General features: G+C 38.3%; 1 protein-coding gene across 1 annotated transcript in view; it reads left to right on the forward strand.

The window, feature by feature from the left end:
* UBE4A (ubiquitination factor E4A) overlaps nucleotides 1-14608 on the forward strand; it is a 35490-nt gene that overhangs the window by 14574 nt on the left and 6308 nt on the right. The window contains exons 9-17 of the mRNA XM_012655387.1: nucleotides 1106-1226; nucleotides 3101-3405; nucleotides 4699-4831; nucleotides 5873-6060; nucleotides 8266-8366; nucleotides 8462-8575; nucleotides 10364-10538; nucleotides 13366-13546; nucleotides 13981-14128. Of these exons, the coding sequence (XP_012510841.1) occupies nucleotides 1106-1226; nucleotides 3101-3405; nucleotides 4699-4831; nucleotides 5873-6060; nucleotides 8266-8366; nucleotides 8462-8575; nucleotides 10364-10538; nucleotides 13366-13546; nucleotides 13981-14128 (1466 nt within the window). The remainder of the gene's footprint in view (nucleotides 1-1105; nucleotides 1227-3100; nucleotides 3406-4698; nucleotides 4832-5872; nucleotides 6061-8265; nucleotides 8367-8461; nucleotides 8576-10363; nucleotides 10539-13365; nucleotides 13547-13980; nucleotides 14129-14608) is intronic.

Consider the following 14608-nt stretch of genomic DNA (forward strand, 5'->3'; position numbering starts at 1 on the left):
GAGTAGCTGGGACTACAGGCATGTGCCACCATGCCCGGCTAATTTTTTTCTATGTATTTTTTAGTTGTCCAGCTAATTTCTTTCTAATTTTAGTAGAGATGGGGTCTCGCTCTTGCTCAGGCTGGTCTCGACCTTGAGCGATCCACCCGCCTCGGCCTCCCACAGTGCTAGGATTACAGGCATGAGCCACTGCGCCCGGCCCAACAGGTAGCTTTTAAATGTGCTCTAGTGAGACCTTCTCTCTGGATTTGGCAGCCTTGAGTATTCATTCATTCACTCATTCTTTATAAAAATTAATAAAGCATAGTCTCCATCCTTTTTGAACTCAGAGGCTCCAGAAGAAGGCAAATGTATTAACAGATCATTATAATATGGTATAGGGCTAAGCTGTGGGAGCACAGAGGAGGGAGTAAATAATCAATTCTGCAGAAGTTGGAAATCTCCATAACTGAGTCTTGAAAGACAAGGTGCATTTTACCAGGCAAAGGAGCAAGAGAGTCCCTTTATACAGAGGGAAGAACAAGTATAAAGGTAGAAAGCTCTGGCAAGTCTTGACTGAGTATTAGTGAGAAGCTCAGTGTGGCTAGAGCAGGGGTAGGTAGGAGGTAGGAAGTGGAGGAAATGGGTCTGGGGAGGAAGCAGTTGGGACTGGATTAGAAAAAACTTAATACAGAGAAGTGAAAAGAAAATAAATGACTCAGTTCTACCACTGACGTGGATCACTCTTAATTTTGGTATATTTTCTTCCAGTTTTATAACTCTTCTTCTTATAAATGTGATACCTGTTCAAAAACAAACAATCTTAAATACAGAAAAGGCACAGAATGAATGCAAATGATCCATTGCCTAATATATGAAAAAATCTACAGTATTATTCCTTTTCATTTTTGGTGATTTTGTGGTTAAGTGAAAGAGTATTAACTGTATTTCTGTAGACAGAAGCCAAAAGATGTTGTTAGACAATGAATTAATGTGACAAGATTTGTTTTTAAGAAGATATCACTGGTAGTAGTGTGGAAGTTAAACGAGAGTGAGGGGAGACTGGAAACCAAGGTAGATAGATGTCTGTGGCAAGCCATTTATTCTTCCTTTTAACTTCTTTGAGGTTTGGACAAAGAAACCTGTTTGATCCCAGCTGTGCAGGAGCCGAAGTTTCCCCAAAACTACAACCTTGTAACAGAGAACCTTGCCCTGACCGAGTACACTTTGTACTTGGGATTTCACAGGTAACCCCTTTGATGTCATTAGGAAAGAACTATTGAGTTGTGTTGATAACCACAAGGTTGAAAGGGGGTCTTAGAGATATATTCTCACTTTTTTCTAAAGATTCACATTAGAATCTAGAAGCAAAAGGTCTTTGTATGAATTTATTTGCATTTACGTGAATTGGCTTTGTCCAGATTACTTAAATTTGTTTTTAACTTTCTATATGTTAACTTTTTAAAATTAAAGATACACTAGTAGTTTTCTCTACATTTGCAAATTTTTAAATCACTATGTTCCTGTTGTCATCTGGAAAGTAGAATTGTTTTCATTTTATATTTCATTTTCTGCTCTTTCTGCTTACTACTCCTGATGAAAAAAAGACTAAGCTCTACTCTATAGTATAGAGACAAATTGGCAAAAATTAAGAAAATGTTTATTGGGGATTCCAGTGAGATCAGTAGGACCACAAAAGATCTGTGCATATAAGATAAAGAAGATTCTAAAAATGTGAAGATTTGCAAACTTGAGTATATGACTTCCAAAAATGGTTCTGGCTAGCCACACATTCTATAAATTTTTTTCCTCTAATTTAGCTGATTATAAATAAGGGGAGAAAATAGCAACTCAGTCATAATTACAGTCTATAAGAAGGGGTATAATTTTTAATGCTTTTCAAGATACTTAAATTGACGCGCATTTTTCAAAACTGCTCATTCAGCAAATTAATAGAAAAATGAAATCATACCTTTATTAAAAAAAGTTTTTCTATCCCCATCATAGACATTTTAAATGAGACAATAGATAAAAGTTCAACATGTGCTTAACCTGCTCAACCATCTGGTTTCAAACACAAAAATGAATGTCATCTAGTTTCCCAATATTGACTAGCTAGCACTAGACATTCTCTATAGGGCCAAAGGAGATGATTTTAGGACTATACACATAGAAACAGTTATCCGTAACTTTGAGTTATGGGTCTTCCTTTAAGCAGAGAATGTTTGGCTCTTTTGTGAAGAATAATACAATGGTTTTTTTTTTTTTTGAGACAAAGTCTTGCTCTGTTGCCCAAGCTAGAGTGCCATGGTGTCAGCCTAGCTCACAGCAACCTCAAACTCCTGGGCTCAAGCAATCCTCTTGCCTCAGCCTCCCGAATAGCTGAGACTACAAGCGAGTACCACCACACCTGGCTAACTTTTTCTATTTTTAATAGTTCCTGACTAATTATTTCTATTTTTAGTAGAGACAGGGTCTCGCTCTTTCTCAGGCTGGTCTCGAACTCCTGACCTCAAGCGATCCTCCCGCCTCAGCCTTCCAGAGTGCTAGGATTACAGGCATGAGCCACCGTGCCCGGCCTTAATACAGTGTTATATTGAACAACAAAGAGCTGGAAGCTGCTTTTAGGTTGTATCCCAGGTGGCTACTAATTCATATGTGGTCCTTACTAATGTATAGAGTCCCTTTTCACCAGCTTAGTTTCTACTAACTGTAGAAAGACCATCCATATAATCCCATCAAAGTATGATCTCTGCACTTGCCTGGTGTAAAACTATCCTGCTGGCTCCTTGCACTTTGCCTAATAATTATTTATTTTACATAATAACAGCCCACTCTATACCCTGCTCACCCAAGCTACTATTCTTTGGATAGTACATTTCAGCTGAAGTCTGCTAACTATCTGCAAGTAGCTTCAATTATGTTGAATACTTAGTAACATTTTCCCAGTGCTATGGGCCCTGCCTCTGTCCTGTCAAAAACTTTGCGAGTGCCTTCTCTGCCACTACAACTGCAACTCCCTATATCCTTAAAGAGAATACTAGAATAAATACACAAGGATTTGTTTTTCTGTGCCCATAGGAGCCTCCCTGACCCAGTCTCTTCTGCTTTCTTGGGGCAGGTTGCATGATCAGATGGTAAAGATCAACCAAAATCTGCATCGGCTGCAGGTTGCCTGGCGGGACGCTCAGCAAAGCTCTAGCCCTGCTGCTGACAATCTCCGCGAGCAGTTTGAACGACTGATGACCATCTATCTTTCTACCAAGACTGCCATGACTGAGCCACAGATGCTACAAAACTGCCTAAATTTGCAGGTGTCCATGGCTGTACTGCTGGTTCAATTGGCCATAGGCAATGAGGGCTCACAGCCAATAGAGCTAACTTTTCCTTTGCCAGATGGCTACAGTTCTTTGGCTTATGTGCCAGGTAAGCAGGCTTTCCCTTGGGAGCTTCCTATTTATAGGCATCTAAGTTTAACTGGGTCTCTTTGGAAGTTTAGTCCTCAAAATACCCTTCCTTAGTTATCGTTCAATTGTTTTTGGAGAAACAACTCAAACTTGTAGATAATACCTACTAGTCAGAGTTTTGGGGGACTAACAATGTATTCTCAGCCTTGTGTCCCCATTGCTTTCAGAAAATAGTCTCGAAAGGATTAAGTGCAGTCAAGAGTTTCAGAGCTGTTAGTTTCTATCATTATATTATTTGTTCCACTTATAAATGTATCTAACTCTCCCTGTGCTTTTTTAGAAAAAAAATCATCTCCTGTTGGTTAACCCAGAAGGGAGATTGTGTGTATATGTATGTCAGTGAGGGGTTGGCAGGTGTTGTCAGTCAGATCAGGTCACACGTTCTTAATTGTATTGGTCATATGTTGCTCTGTAACAAATTACCCCTAAACATAGCAGCTTAAAACTACAAATATTATCTCATGCAGTTTCTGTGGGTCAGGAATCCAGGTGCACTCAACTGCATTGTTCTAACTCAGAGTCCCTGAGGAGGTTGCAGCCAAGCTGTCAGACAAGGCCATAGGAATCTAAGGACATGACTAGGGCTGGAGGATCCACTTACAAGCCCAGTCATGTGGTTGTTGACAGGCCTCAGTAGCTTGTGCTATTGGCCACCAACCTCTTTTCCAGGCCACATGTGTACTAATGATATGGCAGCTGGCATCCCCCAGAGAAAGTGACCAAAATCAAAGCTGTAAGTTTTTATAACCTAATGTTGGAAATGACACACCATCACTTCTGCACCTCAAGGTGTATCTTCTACCCCAAAAGAGCATAGGAGGGGACTATGCAAAGAAATCAATACCAGGAGGCAAGGATCGATGGAGGACCAAACTGGAGGCTGGGTACCACGGTCATATAATGTATTAATCTTTATTAGTGAGTCTTTAGACATCTAAAACTTAAAACTGCTGTTTACAGTTAACCTTGAGAGTCAACAAAATATATTAATATATTAGTATACTGGTATGTTAACAATATTTTATGTCATTCCGAATGTTCATATATTTACTTGGATAAAGATTAAAATTAACTTACATTTAAAGAAGATTCTACATTTATTACTTATTAATTTATCAACATCTCTAGAACCGACAAGACATTTGGGTTTTTTTTAACCTTCATCAAATAGGGTGAAAGGGAGGAATTTAAATGTTATTTAGTACAGATAGACAAATATTTGGCTAATTCCAGTGAATATTTTCTTTCTCAGAATTTTTTGCAGATAACCTGGGTGATTTCCTCATTTTTCTACGCCGATTTGCCGATGACATCTTGGAGACATCAGCAGATTCCCTGGAGCATGTCCTTCACTTTATTACCATTTTCACTGGAAGCGTAGAAAGGTGAAGTACTGAAAGCTTGGCTCTGTCACTCTTTAGAGCTGCAAAACATTCAGGAACCTTCTAAACCAAGTAATAAACAAGCCTGGATCATCAGGGGTTGCCTTCAGAAGTTATGTTAACATTAATGAATCACCTGACCATCCTTATGGGTAACCAAAAATCCCACTATTGAAAGGCATAATAAGCAAAGGACTTTGCCCACAGAGAATTTGAACCTGCATATAAGGTACCTGATGGGAATTCCACTGCTAGTCCCTGGTTAACATATTAATAGTTGCCATAATGCCAGAAACCGTACCAGTAGCAGCCAGATGCTAATGATCTTCTAATAATTATATGATAACAAAGCTCGTTCTTGGTGTTCTGAGTTGGATGAGCAGTAAACTTAGGTCAGTGTTATTTTGCATCTCAAGTCTTCTCACTCATATCTTCTAGTCCTCTTTCCCAAACGAAGATACTGTGACTTGTAGAATTGCTTCCCTGATTTTTGGGGGTGCGTAGGCTAAAGGAAACAGAAACTCTGTGTACAAAAGTGAAGATTTGCTGCACAGTGAAGAGAATGACCCACAGTTCCCCGAGCCATATAAGTGAGAAGTAGAGAGAAGCCAATCCTTCACTGAGCTGAGCAGACCCAATGAGAAGTGGTAAATCAACAAGTATTTATTAGGCAAACGCTGTATGCATTGTAGGTAATGTAGGATGACTATATCCTAGTCTCTACCCTCAGAGAAAGCTTGGAAAGGCAATTTATCCCAGATGAAACTGTCAGAGAATAGTGAGCAACAAATAATGCGTTATTGTAGAGAAGTGAACAGAATGACTAAGCATTCAATAGAAACTCACCCTCATACTTGGTTAGCTGTCATCTCAAGAGTTAAATGATGTTTCCCCACCAATAATGGACAAACTTAAAACTGCAGAAATGTATCCTATTTTTTCCCGTATATGGTATACAATGGTTTGGGCTCTTCATTTGGTAAGAACGGAGTCAGAAATTTCGGGTTCAGTTTACCTGCTCCTTGCTTTTTGCCCATTTTGCAGAATGAAGAATCCCCACCTAAGGGCCAAACTAGCTGAAGTGTTAGAAGCAGTGATGCCCCACATGGATCAGACTCCAAATCCCTTAGTATCCAGTGTTTTCCATCGGAAGCGTGTGTTCTGCAATTTTCCATATGCACCCCAACTTGCAGAAGCTCTCATCAAGGTTTTTGTGGACATTGAGTTTACAGGTAAAGCAGTCATGACGTCAGGTCCAAAACTGAGAAGTGGAGTTTCTCAGTGGAGTTTCATAGCTTGATCAATATTTGAGCATCAGAGAAATGTCAGTCATTTATTGAAAACCTATTATGTGCCAGGCTTGATGCTTGATTAAGTGCTTTTTTTACATTATCCATTAATTTGTTACCATCTGAAAAGTTTTACTTTATTATCCCTGTTTACATATGAATACATGGGTGCTCAAAAGGATTAAATTATTTGTCCACGTCATACATTCTAATAAGTGGTAAAGCCAGGTCTATCTCACCTAAAAAATAAAAAACCTAGATACTCTTATCAGCTTTATTGGTCAAGTCATATTAGGCTGATTAAAACTTGGGTCTTTATTTTTCTCTGCCTCAAAATTATGGAATAGTGAATAATAAGTGTACTGATTGAGAGATTCCTTTATCTTAACCAGACTGTGTAACTCTCTAACTGTCTAATTGTTAGATTAAGAATACCAGCAGGGCCGGGCGCGGTGGCTCACGCCTGTAATCCTAGCACTCTGGGAGGCCAAGGCGGGCGGATTGTTTGAGCTCAGGAGTTCGAAACCAGCCTGAGCAAGAGCGAGACCCCGTCTCTACTAAAAATAGAAAGAAATTAATCGGACAACTAAAAATATATAGAAAAAATTAGCCGGGCATAGTGGCGTATGCCTGTAGTCCCAGCTACTCGGGAGGCTGAGGCAGTAGGATCACTTGAGCCCAGGAGTTTGAGGTTGCTGTGAGCTAGGCTGATGCCACGGCACTCTAGCCCAGGCAACAGAGTGAGACTCTGTCTCAAAAAAAAAAAAAAAAAAAAAAAGAATGCCAGCAGGGCCGGGCACAATGGCTCATGCCTGTAATCCTAGCACTCTGGGAGGCTGAGGCGGGTGGATCGCTCAAGGTCAGGAGTTCGAGACCAGCCTGAGCAAGAGCGAGACCCCATCTCTACTAAAAATAGAAAGAAATTATCTGGACAACTAAAAATATGTATATATAGAAAAAATTAGCCGGGCATAGTGGCGTATGCCTGTAGTCCCAGCTACTCGGGAGGCTGAGGCAGTAGGATCACTTCAGCCCAGGAGGTGGAGGTTGCTGTGAGCTAGGCTGAAGCCACGGCACTCTAGCCCAGGCAACAGAGTGAGACTCTGTCTCAAAAAAAATAAAAAAAGAATACCAGCAGGCAACATTCCCTTTCCCTCCAACCCTGAGCCCCTATGTTTAATTAAATAGTACCTTATATCAACCAGTAAACAAGATATGTTAAGCAGTTGTTTTAAGACCTTTTTTTAAAGGGGATCTTCCATCCAATGAAAAATACAACTAACACTTTAACAAGAGACATTTAACATTTTACTGGCTGCCTTTCCATATTTGGATTCTGGCTTTGTCACTTGCTCACCTCTGAGCTTTAGTTTCCTCATCTGTAAATGGATCGAAGTGATGATTAAGTGAAATAGTGCATGTAAATCTTTATAATATGTAAGGAGTTGCACAATAAATTGCTATAATTATCTCCTTATGTGACCATACAAACAACGAAATTGTAACATAGTACAATTTCTCTTTTATTGCTGAGGGAGTAGAAGTTGAAAAAGGTTAATTAAGAGACTTGCATTAAGCAAAGCCAGAATGAAATCCTAGGTCTTCTGACTCCGAATCCTACACTCTTCCTTTATTATATGACCCAGCCTGTAGAGCTCTAATAATACCTTTGGTGTTTCAAAAGCAGTATAAGCCTTAGATTTTTAGCTCCTGATCTGATTTTTCAGAGTAATCAAGAACCAGTTGGCTACACAGTTGGAATATTGTCTATGAAGAATGTGGGGATTACTTAGTGTCCCGTTCTGCATGTGGCTTTCACTGCCACAATGGCCAGCCCAGAGGCCTCATTCAGAGTCTAATAAGTACTCCATGTTTGGATGTGGAAGCACCCTTGGACTTTATTTTACAGCTTGGTCCTTGTCCCTTGCTGAGTAAGGTATTCTTTATACTGTCTACTCTTCCTCTGTCAGTAAGGAAATGAGCAAACATTTGGCCACAACTTTAGGCCTTTAGAAATTCCCAGTGCAGATTTTGCAAGCAGCCTTGACACATTCAAAATAAAAGAAAATGACTACACATAGGCATAAGCTCTTACTCTTACTCTAATGGTACCATCTTTGCTGATATTTTGCTCTTGCCTTACTCCAGGAGACCCCCATCAGTTTGAACAGAAGTTTAATTACCGCCGTCCCATGTATCCCATCCTAAGATACATGTGGGGGACAGATACCTATCGGGAGAGCATTAAGGTGAGAGAGTTTTTGGTGAAACCAGTTGCTTCATATAAGCCCTGTGAGTTGTGATTCAGTACTAAAATGGTTTTCTCTTCGGCTGGGACTTATAGGATTTGGCTGACTTTGCCTCTAAGAATCTAGAAGCCATGAATCCTCCACTTTTCCTCCGCTTTCTTAACCTGCTAATGAATGATGCCATCTTCCTTTTGGATGAAGCCATACAGGTAAAAAATTAGAAAATAAAAAATAAAAAAATTGCCCCATACCATCAAATCATCATCAGTACCTACTTTTTACCTTTTAATCATAATAGAGCAATCCTTATTCCCCTAGTACCAGTCTTGAACACCAAAAATTTGTGATTAGTAGCATACCTCTAAGCTTACATTACAGAGCTTTCTAAGTTATTCCATTAGAGACCAAGGTCAAGGGTCATTGAAGCCTCATGGGCTAGGATGGATACTTTGGCAGAGAGTCGAAAAGATAGTATGATGAAGCCAAACTAAAGTTCACTGGCAGGAGTAGCTAATCAGGCCAGCACTACAGAAAGAAATTAGGATCTTGCTTTTGGTCAGTGACTTTCAACTTTTTTCCATCTCAACAAGTCAATAAAGTGGCTCAGCTCACTAAGACAATGATTTTTAACCCACTGTCCTAAACAATTCTGATTTTTGCACCACTATTTGAAAAAAAAAAATCTGGTTTGGGTTATTTTTTCATACAAAGGCTCAAGGTCATCCATACCCTTTATCCACTGCCTCCTAAGTCCTTAGCTATATTGTAAAACATGAGTTTCACAAGGTGTAAAATACAGCTGAGTGCTTCAGCGTATCATTGATCCCCTTCAACGTATCATTTCCTTAACCATCCCTTATGGAACTGCTTATTGCTCCTGTGAAAACTTGACTGCCCGTAGAGCAAAATGTCCCTTCTGGGTGATGATTATAAGATAGATAGGGCACTGACCTAAAGGGAGATGAAGCAAGTAAATCCTTAGGGTAGCCTGTTGGACATTCATAAGCTTCTCTTATTGGTTAGCAATCCCCTGAGTAACTCGTATATAATTTATGAGAAAGGTTTGATTTTCTGCTTTTTTCATAATCCTACATTTCAAGATTTAAGATCAGTTTTCTTTGAAAATGAGAACAGGTCCTATTATAAACAGACCCTTTTAAGCAAGAGCTGTATGGCACAAAGAATGAAGCAGATGGTATTTTCATGAGATGATAAGTTTAACAAGTCGTTTGCTATAACAGCAAGGATGATGAGAGAGAGAGAGCTTTAAATAATTACAGTTCTCCTTCCAACCATCTTGGATATTTGATAGAGCTTTAGTTTTTGGTAAGCAGTGTTTTGCTTGGTTTCATCATTCAGGTAGGATTCATCCTTTATCCTTTTTTCACTGTAGCCTATTTTGTGGGGTTGGGGGTGTCAGGGTTTCATATACTTTTTTTGTCTTTGTTTATTTGTTTTTTGAGACAGGATCTTGCTCTATTGCCCAGACTAGAGTGCAGTGGCATCATCATAGCTCATTGCAACCTCCAACTCCTAGGCTTAAGCAATCAACCAGCCTCAATCTCCTGAGTAGCTGGGTCTACAGGTGTGCACCACCATGTCCAGCTAAAATATTTAAAATATTTTGTAGAGACGGAGTCTCGCTGTGCTGCCCAGACTGGTCTCAAACTCCTGACCTCAAGTGATCTGCCTTGGCCTCCCAAAATGCTGGGATTAGATATATATATATGGCTGAGCCACTGCACCCAGCCAAGGGTTTCATATACTATTAATCCTCTTTTCTATTTTACAATATTATACTATTTCTATGGGAATTATCTTTGAGCCTACACAAGCTGAAACAAATCTGTATGAAGCCACAATTTCTTTTTTTCCAAAAATTCTTTTTAAGCTTCACTCTCAGCTTAGTTGACTGGATTTTGAATAGGACCTCTTAAATGTCGTGTCCCTTCAATTGTACTTTCTTCTCTGATGTATCCCACCTCTGGTTTCTATAGTATTTGAGCAAGATAAAGATTCAGCAGATTGAGAAGGACCGAGGTGAATGGGATAGTCTGACTCCAGAAGCCCGCCGAGAGAAGGAGGCTGGCCTACAGATGTTTGGACAGCTGGCACGTTTCCATAACATCATGTCCAACGAAACAATTGGTACCCTTGCCTTTCTAACATCAGGTAAAGACATGAAGTACTGCTTTCCCAAAAAAATGTAATGGCCAAGATCTGCTTCACTTAGAGGATCAGCCCAGCTGAAACTAAGAATTCAGACTCTGGTGCCAGTATCCTCCACATCTGAGAGGGAAACAAATCATTTGAGAAGCTTCAAAAAGAACAATGATGCCCATTGTTGACAGGGGAATGAGGAAATAGTCACCCTCACACAGCTGCCAGAAAAGCATAAGTTGGTAAAATCTTTCTGGAAGACAAGCGAGCCATATAAGTATATGCGTGTGTGTACACACACACACACACACACACACACACACACATATAAGTAATATACATGTATGTCAGTCTGAAAAATATGCTTGAATCCTGGTTAAATGTGGTGGATCTAACAAAAACATTTATCTCCACTCCCTCTAGAGCTGCACTGTCCAGTTCAATAGCTGCTGGCCACATGTGGCTATCAAGCATTTAAAATGTGCCTGGGCTGAATGGAGATGTGCTATAAGATATACTATAAAACACACACTGCACGACTTAGCATAAAAAAAGAATGTAATATCTCAATAATTTTTATATTGATTACATATTGAAATGGTCATTTTTAGTGTCTGAGCTAAATATTAATATATAACAACCAATGATCACCAGACATTTGAGGAAATCCTCTAATTTGAAACAGATAATAGAGGAAAACTTTTTTTTAAAACTTTTTAAAGAAACTTTATAATCTCAGAGGGATAAGAGAAGATAAAGCAGCCACAAAACAAGAACAAACAGGCAATAAAAAGGATTATATAAAGAACAAGAGGTCTTAGATATTGAAAATTTTACTTCAGAAATTTTAAATATTCAGTAAAAGAAGATCAGTTCAAGGAACTCTTTGATGAAAGTAGAACAGAAAGAAAAAGAGATAGAAATTAGAAGAGAAAGGATAAGAAGATAAAGGACAGATGTAGGAATTCTCAAAAGAGAAAAATGGAAGGGAGGAAATTATCAAAGAAATGATACCAAAAAATTCCCAAGACTTAAGGACAGCCTGAGAGGCTTTCAAGTGCCCTGCACAGAGTTTTTAAAACCCACACTAAGTTACAAGTTGTGACATTTCAGGAAATCACAGTAAAGAGAAGATCCTAAAAGGTCCATAGAAAAGTCAGGTTATGTACCACGGTTTAAGTATCAAAATGACTTTGCAATAGTGACGTTGGAAGCTGGGACACATTTCTGAGGGAAAATAAACCCAGGAGGAGGAAGGTGGAATCCAACACAAGGGAGACACAAAGGAAATTCCCAGGATGATGGTAGAAGGAACGTATGTGATCACTACATAGCAGACCTGTGGAGCAAGCAGTCCAGATGGGAATGAAGGATGGAAACTTCCAGAAGGAATGTTTCCAAAAATTAATGAGCAACTAGAAATGATTATATTGAGAGTTTTATAATTCTGGTGGAGAGTTTGGAAAGGATTTAGTGATAGGTACTCTGAAAATAAACAGAAAAGCAAAAAGTTATATTAAAAAGGAACTATATAATCATTAGGACACCATGTGGCTCTGCTGTGAATGGTACTTACATAATTTTAATGACATAAGCTCTATTTAGCCAAAAATTGGATTACATATTGGGGGCATTTGTATTTGAGGAACAAGGACAGGAAGTGAGAGCTAAACTATCATCTACAGTAGAGTCAATAGATAATGACTAAAATGAAAAATCAATGACTAGCAGTACTAAGCAAGAGTTACCATATTCTCTGGCTTGCTAAACTTTCCATATATATTTTTTTTTTAATTTTTGGAGTTCATGCTGTATGACCTAGCAATTCCTTACAAATTTGTTGCAAAGAAGTGATCTACAAGATGTCTACACAATGAAGTTCATCAATAAGTGAAATGTTTATAATAGGAAAAAATTGAAAACAGTCAAAAAGTTTATCAGTAAAGACAGAATAAATAAATAACTAATGGTGCAATTACAATTGGAAAACTATACAGCAATTAAAATGGTGGAAATGTTCTATAAATCTGGGTTGTCCAGTACTGTACTTACTAGCCACATGTGGCTATTAAACACTTAAAATGTGGTTAGTGTGACTGAAGAACTCAATTTTTATTTTATTTAATGTTAATTAATTTAAATAACCACATGTGACCAGTGGCTACCATGTTGGACAGCACAAGGACATGTACTCACCAAAATGGTAAGATATTTATGATATAGTTATTGAAAACAGTAAGCTACAGAATATGTACAATGTGGCAATCATTTTGTTTTAAAAATGCATGTGAGTTCGTGACTAGGGTGGGCAATATAGTGAGACCCCGCGTCTACAAAAAATTTTAAAAATAGGGGTGAGAGGTAAAAAAAATAAAATGAAATAAAATAAAAAATAAAAATTAGCCAGGCATCGTGGCATGTGCCTATAGTCCCAGCTACTTGGGAGAATGAAGTAGGAGGATCACTTGAACCTAAGAGTTCAGGGTTATAGTAATGATTGAGCTATGGTTAGATCATGGCACTCCATCCTGGGCAACAGCGATAACATGTTACAAAAAAAAAAAAAAAATTATATGTGTAAATATGGACAGAAAAGCTAGAAGGATATATAGCAAGATGTTAACAGTGGTTAACAATGTTTATCTCTGGGTGGTAGTTTTTGTTTTTCCTTTTTTTGTTTGGGGATTTTGCTTGTTTATATTTTATGCAGTTTATATTTTATCCATTACTTGTGTAATAAAAAAAATAGTAGTCTCCAGAGGTCTCCAAGTAAACTAGACATAATTAGTAAAAGACTGCTAATGGATTGCATTTTCACAGACTTTGGTTTCTTTTCCAGACATCAGATCACTCTTTGTGCATCCCTTCCTGGCTGAGCGCATCATTTCCATGCTGAACTACTTCCTGCAGCACTTGGTTGGCCCCAAGATGGGGGCCTTAAAAGTCAAAGACTTCAGCGAATTTGACTTCAAACCTCAGCAGCTTGTATCAGATATCTGCACTATCTACTTAAATCTTGGGTACCTGAGATTGGAATTGGGCAAGCCAGAGGGGATGTGCTAATGTTTTGATTTGGGGTTTTGATAGTAAAGTGACTGGTTGCTAATAATGTATTAATAGAAAAGAAATGATTCATTTCTAGTTGATTAATTAAGGAATGAATGGTCTGTAGTTTTAAATAAGATTTTGTATGACTTGTGGGACATTATTTACTGGGATTTCTAACATTTTGCCTTGATCTGTGCAAAGGTAAACTTTATTGATTGTAACATTGTTTGGAAAATAATAATCTTTTAAGGCCATGGGATACTTGATAGACTTCCTTCTTAGAAAATTAGAAGTATTTTTATGTCAAAAGGATGTGTTGGCTTATGAGTAATGAGAATTCTTGTTCTGCAACGCATGTGTTGTCTCCCATCTGGTGCTCAGTTTCTTTCTGATTCTGACCTTCCAGGGATGAGGAGAATTTCTGTGCTGCTGTGCCCAAGGATGGACGTTCCTATTCCCCAACTCTCTTTGCACAGACAGTTCGAGTCCTGAAGAAAATAAATAAGCCTGGGAATATGATTCTGGCTTTCAATAACTTAGCAGAGAAAATCAAGGTAAGGAAGAGGAGAATTTATTTGCTAACATGTTGAATAAAAATCACATTGTCAACTCAGCTGTATTGCTTTTTACCCTGTTTCAGGGAGAAAAAGAGCATTGCCATGAGAAAATATAAACAGATGATTCCTCCTGGTCATTCAGTAACTAGAACTACCATATTCTTACTGTTCTTTTTAACATGAGAGTGAGAACAGAAATTTAAAAAGCTTCAACTAAAAGAGAAGAATGTTCACATTTATGCAGGCTGGTTTTATGAACTTATGCACAGTGTTATCAATAGATTTGAAAATCTAGGATGTTAATGCACAAGAACTTTTTAGAGTAAAATTCAAGATGAATATTAATAGTTTCAGTCACTGATTTTTATTCATTTTCTCTGTTTTCTATATTCGTAGTTGATAGTTGGCTTATATTGAAATATGCATACATTTCAGAGATTAAAATACTGTATTGTATTCAGCTAATCCCTTTGGTTG

This window comes from Propithecus coquereli, unplaced genomic scaffold (genome assembly GCF_000956105.1).
Source record: "Propithecus coquereli isolate 6110/MARCELLA unplaced genomic scaffold, Pcoq_1.0 Scaffold477, whole genome shotgun sequence".
NCBI classification, from domain to species: Eukaryota; Metazoa; Chordata; class Mammalia; order Primates; family Indriidae; genus Propithecus; species Propithecus coquereli.